The sequence below is a fragment of the Hemiscyllium ocellatum genome, chromosome 9, assembly GCF_020745735.1.
Source record: "Hemiscyllium ocellatum isolate sHemOce1 chromosome 9, sHemOce1.pat.X.cur, whole genome shotgun sequence".
NCBI lineage: Eukaryota > Metazoa > Chordata > Chondrichthyes > Orectolobiformes > Hemiscylliidae > Hemiscyllium > Hemiscyllium ocellatum.
The window spans coordinates 111451810-111473352 of NC_083409.1; the positions used below are offsets into that span (position 1 = coordinate 111451810).

Below are 21543 nucleotides of genomic sequence, written 5' to 3' on the forward strand. Positions count from 1 at the left end.
CTTGAAACGTGAAGCCCTTTTATTTTTGACTTGCACAGCAAATGTCTTTCACTGAAGTAACTTATTCCTTAAACTGTCTGAAGAAACCTCTTTTTGTCTAGCAGAAACTATCCTTACATATAATTCAGTCAGCTCTCCTTCCACCTATCCACTCCACCCTCCTCTCTGACCTATCACCTTCATCCCCACCCCCATTCACCTACTGTACTCTGTGCTACTTTCTCCCCACCCCCACTCCCCTCTTGTTTATCTCTCCACTCTGCAGGCACCCTGCCTCTATTCCTGGTGAAGGACTTTTGCCCGAAACGTCGATTTTCCTGCTCCTCGGATGCTGCCTGACCTGCTGTGCTTTTCCAGCACCATCTAATCTAGACCCTCCTTTGAACTGAGGTCAGATGATTTTTAACAGAAAATAATTAATTTGCCTATCTTAGATTCAGCTGTGCAGATGGTTTTGTGATTTCTTTCTCTTCCTGTCACAAAACCCCACATTATAAACAAACTTCCATTAACCATTCAGGAAGCCTTCAAGTATTCTACTTGCTGACAGAGTAAATCTGTAAAATCTGACTTAGTTAATTAATAAATCACTTCACAAAAATATAGAATAACATATATGCTTACCTTAAAATTTAAACTCCAAAAATTGATATTAATACATAAATATATATAAATCATACACCTTTCATCTTATAACACTAAAGAAGGGGAAATATCTGATGCATATTGCATTAAACTAAACTTATTTTAATTGTACAATGATTAATTTGCAAGAAGCCAGTCCTGAAGAAGAATTGTACTTTCCCTATATTTCTTGATTCACTGATAGTGGATAGGGACCATCAGGTAAGTCTTGTGTTTAGATATGAATAGTCCAACTTCTCATAAGCCTGTACCTTACTTGTCCAGTTTTGTTGAGACATCTTGCCTGCTTGAGAAATGGTGTGAGTAACTATTTTCCCATCGTCTGGTATCCACGGACCACAGATTCCACCTTTTTTCTGAAATAAACAAGATTTGAAACTCTGATTGTGAAATCTGTGGGATGATAGAATGGTTAGAGTATGGAAGGACGTCATTCAGCCCATTGTGTTTGGGTTGGCTTTCATAGAACAAAGAACACAGAGCAGTACAGCACAGCAATAGGCCCTTCAGCCCATCATATCATCAACACAAAGGCATTCTAAACTAATCCTATCTACCTGCACGTGGTCTGTATCCCTCTATTTCCAACCCGTTCATGTGACTGTCTAACCACCTCTTAGACATTGTTACCGTATCTGCTTCTACCACGACCCCTGGCAGTACCTTCCAAGGACCTACCACCCTGTGTGTGAAACATTTTCCTCCTCTCACCACTGCCCCCAGTATTTGATATTTCCAAAGAGCATCTGATTATCCACGTCTGTCAAAATATGATATACTTTGATCAGGCCATCCCACAGCCTCCGACTGCTCTAACAAAAACATCAGGAATCAGACCCATTCTGTTGGCATCACTGCATTGTGAATCAGCTGTCCAGCCAACTAATCCAAATGAATTTTGGCAATTAGTGCTGGTTACATATTCACCGTGAGGCTAGATTATAAATCCAGATTTTTATTGAAATTCGCTATTGTGGGATTTGATCCCAAGTGCTCAGGGACATTAGTGCCTGCTATTCTAGGTTACCAGCCCACTGACATTACTAGTGACATTACTACTCGACCCCATTCCTGAATGAGCAACTCCCCTTGTGCCATTTTCCATTTTCTCCCTGTGAGTCTGCACATCCTTCCTTTCCAAATAAAAATCCAGTTTCTTCTGAGGAAGTCACTTAATTCATCTCAATTCCCTGCTCTTCCTCCCAGTGGCCATGCAAATGTTTCCTCAGTCAGTGTTTGGATACTTCTGATCAACCTGTTCAGGAATTTTATTAACACCTGTGCAGCAGGTTGGGACTTGAACCTGGCTCACCTGACTCAGAGGGAGGGACACTACCACTGTACGACAACACGCACCCCCCCACCCCCAGCCGACCCTTTTCACCGTCACCACTCTCTCTCCCCAGACCTGAGCCATTATAGGAAAGCTTCTTCACAGCAAGTTAGACCATAAGACATAGGAGTGGAAGTAAGGCCATTCGGCCCATCGAGTCCATTCCACCATTTAATCATGGCTGATGGGCATTTCAACTCCACTTACCCGCATTCTCCCCATAGCCCTTAATTCCTTGTGACATCAAGAATCTATCAATCTCTGCCTTGAAGACATTTAGCGTCCCGGCCTCCACTGCACACTGCGGCAATGAATTCCACAGGCCCACCACTCTCTGGCTGAAGAAATGTCTCCGCATTTCTGTTCTGAATTGACCCCCTCTTATTTTAAGGCTGTGCCCACGGGTCCTAGTCTCCCCGCCTAACGGAAACAATTTCTTTTAATGATAAGGTTCCTCACCAAGTAAGCAAGCAGCACCAATTAATGCCCAGCAATTAGGTTTTTAAAAGTTTGATTAACTAATTGAAAGAGATTTTGAGGGGTCTTGGCAGAATGATGCAGAAAAGATATTTCTGCTTTTGGAAGAAACTAGGAGTCACTTTTTTTCAAAATCAGGGGTCCCCATTTTAAACATGAGATGATGAGAATTTTCTTTCTCTCAGAGGGTTTTGAGTGGTTTAAACTCTCTTTCTGAGAAGGTGCTGGAAACGGAGTGTTTCAATATATTTAAGGTAGAGCCATTGAGTCATACAACAGACCCTTCGGCCCAACCAGTCTATGCCAACCATAATCCAAAACTAAACTAGTCCCACCTGCCTGCTCCTGGCCCATATCCCTCTAAACGTTCCTTATTCATGAGCTTATCCAATGTCTTTTAAACATTGTAACTGTACCCACGTCCATCCTTTCTCTGGAAGTTCATTCCACACACAAACGACTCTCTGTGTAAAAAAAATTGACGTTTGTGTCTTTTTTAAACTTTCTCCTCTCACCTTAAAAGATTACCACCAAGTCTTGAAATCCCCCACCCTAGGGAAAAGACACTTGCTATTCACTTTATCTACATTCCTCATGATGTTATAAATCTCTATAAGGTCACGCCTCAACCTCCAGTGAGAAAGGTCCTAATCTATCAAGCCTCTGCTTAAAATCCGACCCCTCTATTCCTGACAACATCCTTGTAAATCTTTTTGAACTCTCTCCAACTTAATAATATTCTTCCTGTAACAGGGCAACCAGAATTGGTCACAGTGTTTCAGAAGAGGCCTGACCAATGTCATGTACAACCTCAACATGATGTCCCAACTCCTATACTCAAAGGTCTGAGCAATGGTGTCAAATGGTGGATAGATTCTTGGTAAGTAAGGAGTGGGGTAGGTGGCAACATGCAGTAATCAGATCAAAATAGTCCTAATGACAAAGCAGGATTGAGAGGTTGAGTGGCCCCATGCTCCTAAATCACTTATTCATTCATCGCACATGCAGCAATTCTACCATCAGTGTTACAAACAGCACTGAAAGCAATAATTTCCATTAAATTTCCACTGACTACATCAAAACAGCAACAACAGTCTGCATTTGTGTGGCACAATAATCTTAGTAAGATTACAGGAGAGATTATCAAAAATGTGCCACTGAGCCTTGTTAGAGCAGGTGAACTAAAGTTTAGTCAATTGGTAAGTTTTAAGTTGCATTTCAGAAAAGGTCAGACAGAGAGGAGCCTTCAGGTCTCCAGCAGAAAACACAGTCACCAAGGGTGGAGTGACAAACCACGAATAGAAGGTGCTGGAGAAACTCAATAGGTCTGGCAGTGTCTAAGGAGAAAGAAAGCTTATATTTCGAGTCCAGTTTAACTCTTCTTCAGAATGGTTCTGAAGAGAAGTCACATTGCACTTCAAATGTACACTGTTTCTCTCTCCTCAGACCTGCTGAGTTTCTCCAGCAATGTCAGTGGTTGTTTTAGATTCCACAATCTGCAGCGTTTTGCTTTTCGTTTACTTGATGTGATGAAAATTAGACTTGCACAAGTCGTCTGAGAGGGTGAAGATTCTGGAGGGTCTGGAGGAGGATACAGAGATAGAGAGGGGATGAAGCCATGGACAGATTTGTAAATGAGCTGAACAGTGAATAACCATGAAATACAGTAAGCACGCACCATGAATGCCAGAGGACAGGAGTGGATGTTGGCATGGTAAACACAGCAGTTGCTTTCAGTTGCATCTTTCCAGTTGATTGGACATTCCTTTTCCTCACAAAATCTTTTGGCTTCGCTTGCATTGCTGTGTATTAACAAAGCAAATATGTGTGAAACAAAACAACATTGGAATCTTTTCAAAGTAGAACAAAGTACATTTTGTGCTTGTTAAAAACCATTCACTTAATAGAGAATTAGTATTATTATATACACTTAATAGCATCCAATGGTGGGCATTATAGTACTTGATTAATCAAGCTGGTGTAAATTGATTAAAATTCACAATAGACCTTTTCTGATAGAATCCTGAAATCGTACAGATCAGAAAAGGCCATTCTGCCCACCATGACTATGCTGTTTTTTTCAGAAAGTTATCCACATTCTCCCAGCCATCAAAACATTGCAATATTTTCTCTTTGATATGTATCCCAATGCTCTTTTCAAATGTTATCAGTGAACCTACTAAACCTTCTTAAGGAAATAATTCAGAATCAATCTAACTCAAAATATGGTTTCCCCCCTCATGTCATTGCCTGCTTTTTTGCTGATTCTCATCAACCCATGTCCTTTGGTTACCAATCCTCCCGCACCCAGAAACGGTTTCTCTTTATCTGCCAACGGCATGATTTTGAACTCTTTGCGTAAAAGATTTGATGGTTTATCGTCAAGCTTCAAGTGCTCAAAGATCAAGGCACAAAGATACCACAGTGGAATTCCTGATGAAGGGCTTTTGCCTGAAATGTCAGTTTTCCTGCTCCTCGGATGCTGCCTGACCTACTGTGCTTTTCCAGCATCACTCTAATCTAGACTCTGATCGCAAGCATCTGCAGTCCTCACTTTCGCCTACAGCAGTAGAACGTTGAGTATCGAGTTTTATATTTTCATTGTTTATTCACAGGATGTGGGCAATGCTGACTAAGTCAGAATTTATCATCCATCGTAATTGCCTTTGAACAAGTGGTGGTGAGCTGCCCTGTGAAAAGGTAATGGGGAGAAAAATACCTTCAGAGGAAGTGAATAGGCGAATTCTCAACCTAAGAAGTCATGTATCCACAAATTCATGTCATAGAATCCCTACAGTGTGGGAATTGGCCATTTGGCCCTTTGTGTCCACACTAACCCTCTGAAGAGCATCCCATCCAGATCTGCCCCACCCCAGCATTTTCCCAAGGCTAATCCATCTCGTCTGCACATCCCTAGACACTATGGGCAATTTAGGCAAAAGTGTGGACTGCAAATGCTGGAAACCAGAGTGGAGATCAGAGTCATAGAGTCATAGAAATGAACAGCATGGAAACAGACCCTTCGGTCCAACCCGTCCATGCCGACCAGATATCCCAACCCAATTTAGTCCCACGTCCCAGCACCCAGCCCATATCCCTCCAAACCCTTCCTATTCATATACCCATCCAAATGCCTCTTAAATGTTGCAATTGTACCAGCCTCCACCACTTCCTCTGACAGCTCATTCCATACATGCACCACCCTCTGCGTGAAAAAGTTGCCCCGTAGGTCTCTTTTATGTCTTTCCCCTCTCACCCTAAACCTATGCCCTCTAGTTCTGGACTCTCCCACTACAGGGTAAAGATTTTGCTTATTTATCCTATCCATTTCCCTCATAATTTTTTAAACCTCTATAAGGTCACCCCTCAGCCTCCAACGCTCCAGGGAAAACAGCCCCAGCCTGTTCAGCCTCTCCCGTAGCTCAGGTCCTCCAAACTTGGATACATACTTGTAAATCTTTTCTGAACTCTTTCAACTTTCACAACATTTTTCCAATAGGAAGAAGACCAGAATTGCACGCAATATTCCAACAGTGGCCTGACCAATGTTCTGTACAGCTGCAACATGACCTTCCAACTCCTGTACTCAATACTCTGACCAATAAAGGAAAGCATACCAAACGTTTTCTTCACTATCCTATCTACCTGCAACTCCACTTTCAAGGAGCTATGAACCTGCACTCCAAGGTCTCTTTGTCCAGCAACACTCCCTAGGGCCTTACCACTAGGGCTTTTGCCCGAAACTTCAATTTTCCTGCTCCTCAGATGCTGCCTGACCTGCTGTGCTATTCCAGCACCACTCTGATCTAAACTATGGGCAATTTAGCACAGCCAATCCACCTAACCTGCACACCTTTAGACCATGGGAGGAAACCACACCCAGAAGAAACCCACACAGACACAGGGAGAATGTGCAAACTCCACACAGACAGTTGCCTGAGGCAGGGATTGAACTTGGGTCTCTGGTGCTGTGAGGCAGCAGTGCTAACCACTGTTCCACCCCGTGATGATTTTATCAGCAAAGAATCTGAAGGAATAAAAAGGAATCGAAAGGAGACAAAAGAAAATAACTCATTAGAGTCTGTGATCCCCACCGCCTTTTGGCTGACCACTTCAACTCCCCGTCCCACTCCGCCAAGGACATGCAAATCCTAGGCCTTCTCCACCACGAAACTCTAGCCGCCAGACACCTGGAGGAAGAACACTTCATCTTCCCCCTTGGGACCCTCTCCAATCACACAACATCAATGTCGATTTCACCAGTTTCCTCATCTCCCCTCCCCCCATTTCATCCCAGATCCAAACTTCCAACTTGGCACTGCCTCCTTGACCTGTCCTACCTGTCCTTCTTCCTTCCCACTTATCTGCTGCACCCTCCCCTCTAAACTGTCACCATCAGCCCCACCTTCATCTACCTATTGCATTCCCAGTTACCTTCCGCCCAGCCCCAGCCCCCTCACATTTAACTTTCAGCCCCCTTGCTGAGTGAAATAGTGGAAATTACGAGTTCTCTTTCACTCACTTACACATTTTAACAGATTATGAGGCAAGATGAGCTTTTCTGAGTGTTTATTTTAATTAACAGAGGGGTTCGACTTCCACATTGTAACAATTGGCAAGTGGACTCTGATTAGTGAAGGCCATGTGATGTAGAATGAGTCAGAATTGAATGTCCCCCAAGCTTTTTGTTTTACTTGAAGTGAGTGCAATTTTTGCACTTACTTATGTTATTTGCAAAGCACAGGGGCCCATTGTGTGAATATATGTAACCCCTAGAACACACGAATGAGCCAAGCCACAAGAGTGAATGATAATCTTAAATTGTTTGTTAGTATAACTCTTGGGACAATTAGGATTGATTAGCAAATATTGTTCTCAGTGTTGTTAAGAAGGCGTATGGTGTGTTGGCTTTCATTTATAAGGGGGATTGAATTTAAGAGCCATGAGGTTTTGCTACAGCTCTATAAAACCGTGATTAGACCACACTTGGAATATAATGACCAGTTCTGGTCACCTCACCATAGGAAGAATGTAGATGCTTTAGAGAGGGTGCACAGGAGATTTACCAGGATGCTGCCTGGATTGGAGGGCTTGTCTTAGGAAGAAAGGTTGAGTGAGCTAGTGCGTTTCACACTGGACAGAAGGAAAAGAGGTAACTTGATAGAGGTGTACAAGGTAATGACAGGCATAGATAGAGTAGGTAGCCAGAGACTTTTCGGGTAAAAAATGAGGTCTGCAGATGCTGGAGATCACCTTCCTGATGAAGGGCTTATGCTGGAAATGTCGAATTTCCTATTCCTTGGATGCTGCCTAATCATTCCTGATGAAGGGCTTATGCCCGAAACGTCGAATTTCCTATTCTTTGGATGCTGCCTAACCTGTTGTGCTTTAACCAGCAACACATTTTCAGCCAGAGACTTTTCCCCAGAGCAGAAATGGCTGTCACGAGGGGTCATAATGTTAGGATGGTTGGAGGTAAGTATAGGGGAGATGTCAGGTAGGTTTTTTACACAGAGAGTGCTGGGTGCATGGAATACACTGCTAGCGGTGGTAGTAGAGTCAGAGTCATTAGGGACTTTTAACCAACTGCATGGATGCAGTAAATTTATGGGTGTGTAGGTTAGCTTGATCTTAGATTCAGATAAATGCTTGGCACAACATTGTGGGCTGAAGGGCCTGTACTGTGGTGTACTGTTCTATATTCTATGCTCTAATACCAGTTTAATAACTTCCAAAATGACTTAATATTTAACCACACTTTAAATCGGTATTAATTCCATTGCTAAATTGTATTTATTTTTCTCTCATTATATTTCAATGGAAAAAACATGTAGATTTTTCAAATAAATTCAAATGCTAACTTTAGCCTGAGTGATGACAACGTGGTAAGCGTCTCAGTGCTGGTCAAACAATCCAACCTCTAACGAGAACAATTCTGCTAAAAAGGTCCATCTTGGGGCACATTCAGATTGTGGAAGATACAAATATTCATCTCATGGAGACCGTTTTTTGCTGTGAGTTCAAGACATATTTTCAGAAGAGAGTGAAAATTGTAATAAGGTTGATGTTCCATTATTTCCCCAATGGAAAATGATGTTGCAGCGAGTAACATTGATGTGGTTTCAAAAGAAAAGGGAAATTCTGTTCCTTCTCATTAATTCCCACCTGTATTTCAGAATTCCATTTGTGACAGCCACTTGATAGAAGTCATTGGAGGCAGAGACGGAATAGGTGACATTGAATTCCTCCCCACTCTGCACTTTCTCAGGAGGCCTGATGACCCAGCTCATCTCCAATCCTTAAAACAGAGAGGAAGAAAATCACAATTAACAGGGCTCTGTTATTACATAAATGCACAGATGAAAAACCAACTAACCCTTGCTCTTCATTCTCTACAGTCAAAAGGTTGAGTAGATATTCCAATGTTTTCTTGTCCTTTTTCCCTTGGAGACCATGCCTTCATTGGGTGGAAATGTGGTGCTCCCAAAACCAAACCTGGGAGAATGCACTGTATCCCTCTTCAGTCCCATTGCTTCGCTGACAGGTGTCGGTTCAGGGGATGGCTGGTTTGTGATACAGAGTAATGCCAACAGCGTGGATTCAATTCCCACACTGCCTGAGTTTACTGTGAAAGACCCACTTTCTCACCCTCTCCCCTCACCTGACCCTTCGGTTAGACAACTGATCACCTCTCTCACATGATACCACTCTCTTTTTACTTCACTGACTGCAGCACAAATTTGCATGTATTGTCCAGTTACTAATTTGGCCAATCAGCTATTTGTGATTGCGATGACCAGGAAATGCCTTTTTTAAAAGTATGTTTACACGTTCTTCCGTTCACTTCTTTGAACAAAAAAAACGACCAGGTTTCTCTAATCTTTCAAATTCAAATCATGGAGTCATAGAGTCAGGGAGATGTACAACACAAACAAATCCTTCACTCCAACTTGTCCATGCCAACCAGATATCCTAAACTAATATAGTCCCATTTGCCAGCACTTGGCCCATATCCCTCCAAACCCTTCCTATTCATATACCCATCCAGATGCCTTTTAAATGTTGTTACAAGGTATTTTCCTTGTGGTGGGGACTCCAGAACTAGAGGGCATAATTTTATGGTGGGAGGGGACAGATATAAAAGCGACCTAAGATGCAACTTTTTCATGTAGAAGGTGGTGCATGTCTGGAATGAGCTCCCAGAGGAAATGGAGGAGGCTGGTACAATTTCAACATTTAAAAGGCATCCCGATGGGCATATGAATAAGAAGGGTTTAGAGGGACTTGGTTCTGGATTAGTGGTGCTGGAAGAGCACAACAATTCAGGCAGCATCCAAAGCGTAGCGAAATCGGTCCGATTTCACTGCACTTTGGATGCTGCCTGAACTGCTGTGCTCTTCCAGCACCACTAATCCAGAATCTGGTTTCCAGCATCTGCAGTCATTGTTTTTACCTTAGAGGGACTTGGGCCAAGTGCTGGAAAAGGGGACTAGATTAGGTTGGGATATCTGGTCAGCATGAACGGGTTAGACCGAAAGGTCTGTTTCTGTGCTGTACATCTCTATGATTCTATACTAAATGCCTTCTACACTATACTGTCTACCTGTAACTCCACTTTCAAGGAGCTACGAGCCTGCACTTCAAGTTGTCTCGGTCTATAAAAATAAGCATTCAGAACATTATTAAAATTGAAGAATCATTTCAGTGCCTCTGTATCATTTTTATAGATTTATTATCGGTAAAATAAAAGATCTATCTGGTTGTAGGGCTGGGGTTCAAGGGCGGAGATGTGGGAAGTGGAGGAGATACACTGGAGGCCATTGTTGACCGTGGGAGGGGAAATTGCAGTCCTTGAAGTAGGAGGCCATCTGGGATGTCCTGGATTGGAATTGCTCCTCCTTGGAGTAGATGTAGGGGAAGCGGAGGAATTGGGATTAAGGGATAGTGTTTTTACAGGAGAGGAGGTGGGAAGAGGTGTAGTCCAGGTAGCTGTGGGAATTGATGGGTTTGGAGTAGATGTCCATGTTGAGTTGATTGCCCGAGATTGAGATGGAGAGATCCATGAGGGGAGAGAGGTGACTGAGATGGTCCAGGCGAACTTGAGATCAAGGTTGAAGGTATTTGAGAAGTTGATGAAGTGTTCAACATCCTCATGGGAGCTCTAAGTAGTGCCGATACAGTCATTGAAGTAGCAGAGGAAAAGATGGGGAATGGTGCCGGTGTAACTGCTGAAGATGAACTGTTCCACATACCTGACAAAGAGGCAGGCATAGCTGGGGCCCACGTGGGTGCACATGGCTACCCCTTTGGACATTCCTGATGAATAGCTTTTGTTCAAAATGTCGACTTTCCTGTTCCTGAGATGTTGCCTGACCGGCTATGCTTTTCTAGCGCCACACATTTTGACTCTGATCTCCAGTGTCTGCAGTCCTCACTTACCCCTGGCCTGTATAGGTACCAATGATGCCATGCTATACCCTAAAACATGCACTCTCATGGTTGGCAAGACAACCAAGGGCAACCAAGATAACCAAGGGCAGACTGGGAACAAAGTTGAAACAACTCCCCCCTAACTGTCAGTGGGACCCATCCCTAGAAACAGGTTAAACCTGCAGCTGGGTTCCATTTCATCAACAGCTCAGGACCAGGTTCTTGGCTGGAAGTCAGACAACATTGGAGACATAGCTCCTGAACCTGAGAACTAGCAAGGGTTATTCATCTTGGAGTATCGTGCTCTGACTAACTTCACCTCGATTACCAGCAGGACCTGCTGGTGTCATTGATGGGGATTTTCGTAATGTTTTTATGGTTGTTGTGTGGAATATTCCAACTACTCACTCACAATGCAGGGTTTCCTTCCAGACTTGTGCTTTAGAACATAAAACATAGAAAAGTACATCCTTACCTGGTCTGGCCTACACATGATTCCAGACCCACAGCAATGGGCCTGACTCTTAACTGCCCTCTGGGCAATTAGGAATGGGTAATAAATGCTGCCTGGGCAGTGATGCCTTCATCTTGTGAATGAATAAATGAATAAAACATAAAATTTAGAAATAAAGGATAGCATTTGGTCCTTTGAGATATTCTGAAATGTTGTCCCCTGTTGAACAATGGATTCAGAGGCCCAAACAAACTTGGAGAAGACAATTAAAAATCCCATTGTTAGGGTCAATTCAACTGACATTTTAAAAAAATACAAAAGAAACATGCTAAGTTTGGCCAATATGTGATTCCCATTCTACACCAAAAAGGAAGGCAGATGAACTCAGGGCATGGTTAGGAACATGGGACTGGGATATCATAGCAGTTTTGGAAACATGGCTCAGGGATGGGCGGGACTGGCAGCTTAATGTTCCAGGATACAAATGCTACAGGAAGGATAGAAAGGGAGGCAAGAGAGGAGGTAGAGTTTTATTTTTGATAAGGGATAGCATTATAGCTGTTATGATAAGGGATAGCATTACATCCGGGATTGTATTATAGACCCCTCAATAGTCAGAGGGAAATTGAGAAACAAACTTGTAAGGAGATCTCAGCTATCTGTAAGAGCAATAGGGTGGTTATGGTAGGGGATTTTAACTTTCCAAACATTGACTGGGACTGCCATAGTGTTAAAAATTTAGATGGTGAGGAATTTCTTAAGTGTATACAAGACAATTTTCTGATTCAGTATGTGGATGTACCTACTAGAGAAGGTGCAAAACCTGATCTACTCTTGGGAAGTAAGGCAGGGCAGGTGATTGAGGTGTCAGTGTGGAAGCACTTTGGGGCCAGCGACCATAATTCTATTTGTTTTAAAATAGTGATGGAAAAGGATAGACCAGATCTAAAAGTTGAAGTTCTAAATTGGAGAAAGGCCAATTTTGACGGTATTTGGCAAGAACTTTCGAAAGCTGATTGGGGGCAGATGTTCGCAGGTAAAGGGACGGCTGAAAAACAAGAATCCAGAGAAAGTATATTCCTGTCAGGGTGAAAGGCAAGGCTGGTTACTATAGAGAATGCTGAATGACTAAAGAAATTGAGGGTTTGGTTAAGGAAAAGAAGAAAGCATATGTCAGGCATAGACAGGATAGATCGAGTGAGTCCTGAGAAGAGTATAAAGAAAGTAGGAGTATACTTAAGAGGGAAATCAGGAGGGCAAAATGGGGACATGAGATAGCTTTGGCAAATAGAATTAAGGAGAATCCAAAGGGTTTTTAACAAATATATTAAGGACAAAAGGGTAACTAGGGAGAGAATAGGGCCCCTCAAAGATCAACAAGGCAACCTTTGTGTGGAGCCACAGAAAATGGGGGCGATACTATTTACTGTGCAAAAGGATATGGAAGATGTAGACTGTAGGGAAGTAGATGGTGACATCTTGCAAAATGTCCAGATTACAGAGGAGAAAGTGCTGGATGTCTTGAAATGGTTAAAAGTGGATAAATCCCCAGGACCTGATCAGGTGTACCCGAGAACTCTGTGGGGAAGCTAGAGAAGTGATTGCTGGGCCTCTTGCTGAGATATTTGTATCATTGATAGTCACAGGTAAGGTGCCGGAAGACTGGAGGTTGGCAAATGTGGTGCCACTGTTTAAGAAGGACGGTAAAGACAAGCCAGGGAACTATAGACCAGTGAGCCTGACCTCAGTGGTGGGCAAGTTGTTGGAGGGAATCCTGAGGGACAGGATGTACATGTATTTGGAAAGGCAAGGACTGATTAGGGATCGTCAACATGGCTTTGTGCATGGGAAATCATGTCTCACAAACTTGATTGAGTTTTTTGAAAAAGTAACAAAGGAGATTGATGAGGGCAGAGTGGTAGATGTGATCTATATGGACTTCAGTAAGGCGTTCGACAAAGTTCCCCATGGGAGACTGATTAGCAAGGTTAGATCTCATGGAATACAGGGAAAACTAGCTATTTGGATACAGAACTGGCTCAAAGGTAGAAGACAGAGGGTGGTGATAGAGGGTTGTTTTTCAGACTGGAGGTCTGTGACCAGTGGAGTTTCACAAGGATCGATGCTGGGCCCTCTCATTTACATAAATGATATGGATGCGAGCATAAGAGGTAAAGTTAGAAAGTTTGCAATTGACATCAAAATTGGAGGTGTAGTGGACATTGAAGAGGGTTACCTTAGATTACGACAGGATCTGGATTAGATGGGCCAATGGCCTGAGAAGTGGCAGATGGAGTTTAATTCCGATAAATGCGAGTTGCTGCATTTTGGGAAAGCAAATCTTAGCAGGACTTATACACTTAATGGTAAGGTACTAGGGAGTGTTGCTGAACAAAGAGACCTTGGAGTGCAGTTTCATAGCTCCTTGAAAGTGGAGTTGCAAGTGGATAGAATAGTGAAGAAGGTGTTTGGTATGCTTTCCTTTATTGGTCAGAGTAATGAGTACAGGAGTTGGGAGGTCATGTTGCGGCTGTACAGGACATTGGTTAGGCCACTGTTGGAATATTTCGTGCAATTCCGGTCTCCTTCCTATCGGAAAAATGTTGTGAAACTTGAAAGGGTTCAGAAAAGATTTACAAGGATGTTGCCAGGGTTGGAGGATCTGCGCTACAGGGAGAGGCTGAACAGGCTGGGGCTGTTTTCCCTGGAGCGTCAGAGGCTGAGGGGTGACCTTATAGAGGTTTACAAAATTATGAAGGGCATGGATAAGATAAATAGACAAAGTCTTTTCCCTGGGGTCGGGGAGTCCAGAACTAGAGGGCATAGGTTTAGGGTGAGAGGGGAAAGATATAAAAGAGACCTACGGGGCAACTTTTTCACGCAGAGGGTGGTACGTGTATGGAATGAGCTCCCAGAGGATGTGGTGGAGGCTGGTACAATTGCAACATTTAAGAGGCATTTGGATGGGTATATGAATAGGAAGGGTTTGGAGGGATATGGGCCGGATGCTGGCAGGTGGGACTAGATTGGGTTGGGATATCTGGTCAGCATGGACGGGTTAGACCGAAGGGTCTTTTTCCATGCTGTACATTTCTATGACTCTATGACTCTATAATTGCCTCTTACTTATCCTCTGGAGTGTTATAAAAGGCATTTGATTATCCCAAAGCAGTTGTAATGAATAGGCATTAAACTGGATTGGATTAACGAAGCTGAAAAATAAGGACCTGTACAGGACATTGACAGGCATCTTTGTATGCTCTTTGGCCACAGCTGAGGTTACAGAGGACTGGAGAATAGTCAATGATGTCCCATTCATTCAGAAGGCTAGCAGGGATAATCCTGGAAATGACAAGCCGGTGAGCGTCATGTCAGTGGGTGATAAATTATTGGAAAAGCTTCTCAGGGACAAGATCTAAATGCACTTAGAAGCTAATAGATTATTAATGATAGACAGTATGGTTTTATGCGGGGCAGTTGTGCCTCACTAACTTGATTGAGTTTTTTGAGGAGGTGACAAAGATGATTGATGAGGAAAAAGCAGTTGATGTTGTCTACGTGGACTTCAGTAAAACCTTTGACAATGTCCCTCATGCCAAACTGCTATAAAAGGTGAGCTGGCAAGATGGATATAGAACTGGCTTAGTCATAGGAGACAGAGGGTAGCGATGGAAGGATGCTTTTTGGAATGGAGGATTGTGATTAGTGGTGTCCATAGGGATGAGTGATGGGACCTCTGATGTTTGTGGTCTACATAAATGATTTGGAGGAAAACATACTTGTTCTAATTAGTAAGTTTTTAGATGATACTAAGATTGGTGGAATTGCGGATAGCAAAAAGGATGTCAGACGATATAGATCAGTTGGAGGCATGGGCAGAAAGCTGGCAGATGGAGTTTAATCCAGACAAATGTGAGGGGATGCATTTTGGGAGGTCAAGTACAGGTGGAAATTATACAGTGAATGGCAGAACTGTTAGGAGTATTGATATGCAGAGGGATCTGGGTGTGCAGGTCCACAGATCACTGAAGGGGGCAACACAGGTAGATAAGATAGTAAAAAAAAGGCTTATGCCATGCTTGCCTTCATTGGAAGGGGCACTGAGTATAAGGATAGACAAGTTATGCTGTAGCTTTATAGAACTTTAGTTAGGTCACACTTGGAATATTGCACACATTTCTGGTCACCAGACGACCAGAAGGATGTGGATGTTTTGGAGAGAGTAAAGAAAAGGTTTACCAGGATGTTACATGGTCTGGGGAAATTTGAGCAATGAAGAAAGACTGGGTTTATTTTCACTAGAACGCAGGAGGTTATGGGGCGACCTGATAGAAGTTTATAACATTGTGAATGGCATGGATAGAGTGGAAAGTATGAGGCTTTCTTTCAGGGTGAAGGTCAATTACTAGTGGACACAGGTTCAAGGTGTGGGTGGGTGATGTGTGAGGCAAGGTTTTCACTCAAAGGATGGTGAGTGCCTGGAATGTGCTGTCAGAGGACGTGGTAAAAGCAGACGCAATAACAGCATTCAAGAAGCACCGAGACAACTACATGAATAGGACGGGAATAGAGGTATAAGGATCCTGTAAGTGAAGACAGTTTTAATATGGAAGGGCAAAATGTGTCAGCAAAGGGTTGGAGGGCCGAAGGGCCTGTTCCTGTGCTGTATTGTTCTTTGCCCTTTCTTCTTGACTGTGATTCAGCCAGAGTTGGAGTATTGTGCTGTGTTGTTGGCGGCACGGTGGCACAGTGGTTAGCACTGCTGTCTCACAGCGCCTGAGACCCGGGTTCAGTTCCCGACTCAGGAGACTGACTGTGTGGAGTTTGCACGTTCTCCCCGTGTCTGCGTGGGTTTCCTCCGGGTGCTCCGGTTTCCTCCCACAGTCCAAAGATGTGCGGGTCAGGTGAATTGGCCATGCTAAATTGCCCATAGTGTGAGGTAAGGGGTAAATGTAGGGGTATGGGTGGGTTGCGCTTCGGCGGGTCGGTGTGGACTTGTTGGGCCAAAGGGCCTGTTTCCACACTGTAAGTAATCTAATTGTGTGCAGTTCTGGTCACCACACTATAGGACGAATGTGATTTCACTGAGGGGAGTGCAGAGGAGATTCATCAGTGTATTACCTGGGATGGGACTGTTTAACTTTGAAGAGACGCTGGATCAGCTCGAGTTGTTTTCTCTGGAGCAGAGGAGGGGGATCTGACAGAAGTCTGTCAGAGTCTGATAGAAGACAGAAGATTATGAGGGGCATGGACAGTGTGGATAAAAAGCAGGTGTTCCCCTTAATTGAAGGGTCAATGACAACTGGGCAACATTTTAAACTGAAGAGCAGGAGGTTTAAAGGAATTTGGTTTCTCACCCAGAGGGTGGTGGGGCGTGGAATGTACTGCCTGGGATGGTAGTTGAGGTAAGAAAACTCATAATCTTTAAGAAGTACTTGGATGAGCACTTGAAGTGTCAGAACATTCCAGGCTACAGTCCTAGTGTAGGAAAGTGGGACTAGTATAAATAGATTGGTGCAGACCTGATGGGTTGAAGGACGTCTTATGTGCAGTACATCTCTGTGATTCTAAATAGAGAAGAACACCAAGGACAGCACTTGCCAGGGTTCACATCTCACAGGAAACAAAACCACAAAATAGTCTGGGGGTAAGAAAACTAAGTGAAAACGTACAAATCACTATAGTCAGACTAGTTTAATTCAATTGATGACAATAGTCAGTATAGAGCATAGAACAATCCAGCGCAGAACAGGCCCTTCGGCCCTCGATGTTGCGTCAACCCGTGAACTATTCTTAGCTCGTCCCTCTACACTATCCCATCATCATCCAGGACATTTATTTTACTACTTGATCACTGTTATAACTTTCACTCTAATTTATAAGTTTAACTTTAGTCAAATTCTGACTTGCTAAATTGAATCTTCAATTAAATAGTTGGCATAAAATGTGTTATTGATAAGAAAGAAATCTATTTTTTGGCATACAGTTTTCATAAGGAACTTGCACATTGCACCAAATGCTTTTCAGCAAGTACTAATATTCAAGCATTGGTCATTACTTTTAAGTCAGTCGTGGGTATCACAGGTTTTAGTTTCTGAAATTATTTCTAATAAAGTTTTAATTCAAAAAAAATGTAAAAGAACATTAAGATTGAACACACTACATGGAATTTCTTCCCTTTAAAATCTAAAACATTCCCCAGTTGATCACATGTACGTATGGACTGTGCCTTAAAGGTTACAGGCTTTCCCCAGGAAGTAACATGGGATCTTACCAGCACAGTCGATCATGTTATACTCATCTGGGTGCTCCATGGGCCAACAGTCATACTCTGTGTTGTCTAAGTCATGCCAACATTGAATAACCTTAAAAGAAAGATTAAGCCTTAACAGTCACATTCGCGTTGTTTTCAATTGGCATCTCACTTCTGGAGAAAATAGTTTCTTGCTTTGACTTTATCAATTCCTTAAATATCTTAAACACCTCAAATGGGGAATGGAAAATTGCTCCTTTACCACTGAATTTAACATCTTTTACTTTATTCCTGGGCACCCTCACCATCTGTTCCACTCGCTTCTCCTCACTCTGTCACTAACAAAAAAAAAGCATTATTTTCCAGCTCCTTTCAATTCTGAATAAGCGTCATATTGGACACGAAAAATTAACTTTGATTCTCTCTCCACAGATGCGGGCAGACCTGCTGAGTCTGTTGTGGTTCTGTTCGCCGAGCTGGAAGTTTTTGCTGCAAACGTTTCGTTCCCTGGCTAGGGAACATCATCAACAGAACCACAACAACGGACACCCGAGCTACAAATCTTCAACCAGACTTTAAACACTGCTGAGTCTCACCACAGTCCCCTGTTTTTAATTTATGGCCTTTATTTCATTGGGAATGGATTTTAAAAACAGGGAGGTTTTGCCAAAACAGTGAAAGGCACCAGTTAAATGACACCTGGGATACTGTGAACAGTTTTAGTCCCCTTGTGTAAGGGGAAAGATTGGAGGCAGTTCAGAGAGGGTTCTTTAGAGTGATTCCAGGTATGGAGAGATTGTCTTATGAGGAGAGGTTAGGTAGATTTAGCTTGTACACATTGAAGTTTAGAAGAATGAGAGGAGATTAGATTAAATTACTTACAGTGTGGAAACAGGCCCTTCGGCCCAACAAGTCCACACCAACCCTCCAAAAAGCAACCCACCCAGACCCATTCCCCTACATTTACCCCTTCACCTAACACTATGGGTAATTTAACATGGCCAATTCACCTGACCTGCACATGTTTGGATTGTGGGAGGAAACCGGAGCACCCGGAGGAAACCCACGCAGACACAGGGAGAATGTGTAAACTCCACATACACAGTTGCCTGAGGCAGGAATTGAACCTGGGTCTCTGGCAGCTAACCACTGTGCCACCATGCCTCCCAGGTGATTGTCACCTGATGAAGGAGTGGTGCTCCAAAAGCTAGTGTGCTTCCAATTAAACCTGTTGGACTATAACCTGGTGTTGTGTGATTTTTAACTTGGTCCAACATCGGCATCTCCAAATCAAGATTCATCAGAGACTTGACAGGTTAGCTGTCAAGTGGTTGTCTTCCCCTGTGGGAGAGTCTAGGATCAGAGTGCATCATCTCAGAATAGTCCCATTTAGTTTAGTTAGGCCACATTTTGAGTATGGTAGAGGTTTACCAGGACAGTGTTGGATTGGAGTGTATGAGCTATAAGGAGTGGTTGGAAAAACGTGGATTGTTTTGGGGTTAGAGGCTGAGGAACGACCTGATAGAGGAATTCACATGAGGAGAGGCATGGATAGGGTGGATAGTCAGGGTCATTTATTCTGAGAGTGGAAATGTTGATTACTAGGGGGTGTGGGTGAGAGGGGGATAGTTTAAAGGAGATGTGTGAGGCACGGTTTTATACAGATGGCAGTATGTGCTTGGAACGCATTACCAGAGCGGGTGTTAGAAGCAGATGCGATAGCAACGTCCAAGAGGCATTTAGGCAGACACATGAACAGGCAGAAAATAGAGGGACACAGACCATGTACAGACAGATGGGAGTAGTTCAGAATGGTATTATAGTTAGCGCAGAAATAGTGGGCTGATAGGGCCTTTGCTCGCACTGTACTTGTATCTACATATTTCTGGAAGGGGTCAACCATTTGAGAAAGAGCTGCGGAAGAATGTCTTCTCTCAGAGGGGAGTGAATCTGTGGAATTCTTTATTGCAGAGGGTGGCGAGATAGATTCGTTCAGCTGAGATACATAGATTTTTAATCCCTATGGGGAGAAATTTCAGGAAAGTGGAGTTGAAGGTTATCAGCTCAGCCATGATCTCGTTGAATGGTGGAGCAAACCCGATGGACTGAATGGTCTACTTCTGCTGTTACTTATCCATGAAAAAAATAAAAGAAAGATCATAACTTAGTCCACAATTTCACTGATTACTATTTCATTGCATTGCAAACGTTAGGAAGAATGTTTAGAGTTAGAGGGGGTCAATTCAGAACAGAAATGTGGAGACATTTCTTCAGCCAGAGAGTGGTGGGCCTGTGGAATTCATTGCCGCAGAGTGCATTGGAGGCCGGGACGCTAAATGTCTTCAAGGCAGAGACTGATAAATTCTAGTTGTCTCAAGGAATTAAGGGCTATGGGGAGAATGCGGGTAAGTGGAGTTGAAATGCCCATCAGCCATGATTGAATGGTGGAGTGGACTCAATGGGCCAAATGGCCTTACTTCCACTCCTATGTCTTATGGTCTTATGTTCTAATCCGTTAAATCAGAGCCAGGGGTAATTGATCCAATTGATCTCCCATGAGGGTATCTCCTTTAAGTTGAGTTTGATATAAAACCTGGCTACAAACTCAGAGAAACTCATTAAACAGGTGTACTGTTCAGATTCCTCAACCTCTGATCCTGAGCATCACATCAGCTGGATTAATCTCATCGCTATCATAGATCAGGAGTGGACAATGGTTTAAGATGAGAAAGGACCGTCATCTCATGCTGACTGACTGACTGACTGACTGACTGACTGGCTCTATGGAGTTTTAAAGAACTTGTATTTTCATCACAAGACACTACAGCAAAATCATATCATTAAAACAAATAGAATCAGACTCTGTGTTTAGACCATAAGACCATAAGACATAGGAGTGGAAGTAAGGCCATTCGGCCCATCGGGTCCACTCTGCCATTCAATCATGGCTGATGGGCATTTCAACTCCACTTACCAGCAGTTTTCCCATGGTCCTTAATTCCTTGTGACATCAAGAATCTATCAATCTCTGCCTTGAAGACATTTAGTGTCCTGGCCTCCACTGCACTCTGCGGCAATGAATTCCACAGGCCCACCACTCTCTGGCTGAAGAAATGTCTCCGCATTTCTGTTCTGAATTTACCCCCCTCTAATTCTAGGGTTGTGTCCACGGGTCCTAGTCTCCTCGCATAATGGAAACAATTTCCTAGCGTCCACCCTTTTGAGCAACTGGGCAAGGAGTATACCGTTGTGCTATTTGTCTACATTTAATATTCAACAATGTCTTCATTATTTCCCACAAACAGCTCCTCTCTGTTTCCAGTTGGTCATCATTAATAAAAGTGCCCCCATCATTCAATTACACTTATTTCAGTTAAATAAAATTAATCTATGTTATGCTTTCCATGCTAATCAACGTTATAATATTTCAGGAACTAACCAAGCTTACTTACCATGAAGAAAAGAGGGAAGATTTGTAAAACAGCGCAGCATCTCTTATGTTCCATTGCTGGTGGCTTTGCAGTGTTTTCTCAGTAGATGGTCCTGCTGTTTCTGCCCAGGTCTGACACAAACACTTGATTATGGTCTTTTTCCCAATCACTGAGAGGTAGAGTGGAAGTTGATTAATCATTATCTCTAGTGGCCATGATTAAGGTCCCTGCTGTCAAAGGAAGCCAAAAAAAAACTAACAATCTTTAGCAGATGGCTTTGTTATCCTAATCAGAGAAATAACATGTTTGCTCCCTCTTTGGATGTCAACAGCTGCTAAGAATATTTTTAGTAATGTTGGTTTGCAGTCACCATGTCTGGTGTCATTGAGAAATACAGGGGAGGGGCGGGTGGGCACTGAGGAATACTTTTCATTGTTTCATGAGGTTTGGGAGTCAAAAGCAAGGTTGTGGTATCAGGTCATGGTTCTGAAAGAGTTAGTGCTCATGTGACATTGGTTCT

At 43.1% G+C, this 21543-nt stretch overlaps 1 protein-coding gene across 1 annotated transcript in view; it reads right to left on the reverse strand.

The window, feature by feature from the left end:
• LOC132818565 (atrial natriuretic peptide receptor 2-like) overlaps positions 1 to 20581 on the reverse strand; it is a 72737-nt gene extending 52156 nt beyond the window's left edge. Inside the window, exons 1-5 of the mRNA XM_060829622.1 lie at positions 20567 to 20581; positions 17614 to 17704; positions 8621 to 8753; positions 4134 to 4257; positions 897 to 1001 (exon numbers count right to left, since the gene is read on the reverse strand). Coding sequence (XP_060685605.1) covers positions 897 to 1001; positions 4134 to 4257; positions 8621 to 8753; positions 17614 to 17704; positions 20567 to 20581 — 468 coding nt within the window. The remainder of the gene's footprint in view (positions 1 to 896; positions 1002 to 4133; positions 4258 to 8620; positions 8754 to 17613; positions 17705 to 20566) is intronic.
• Between the last annotated feature and the right edge of the window lie 962 nt (positions 20582 to 21543).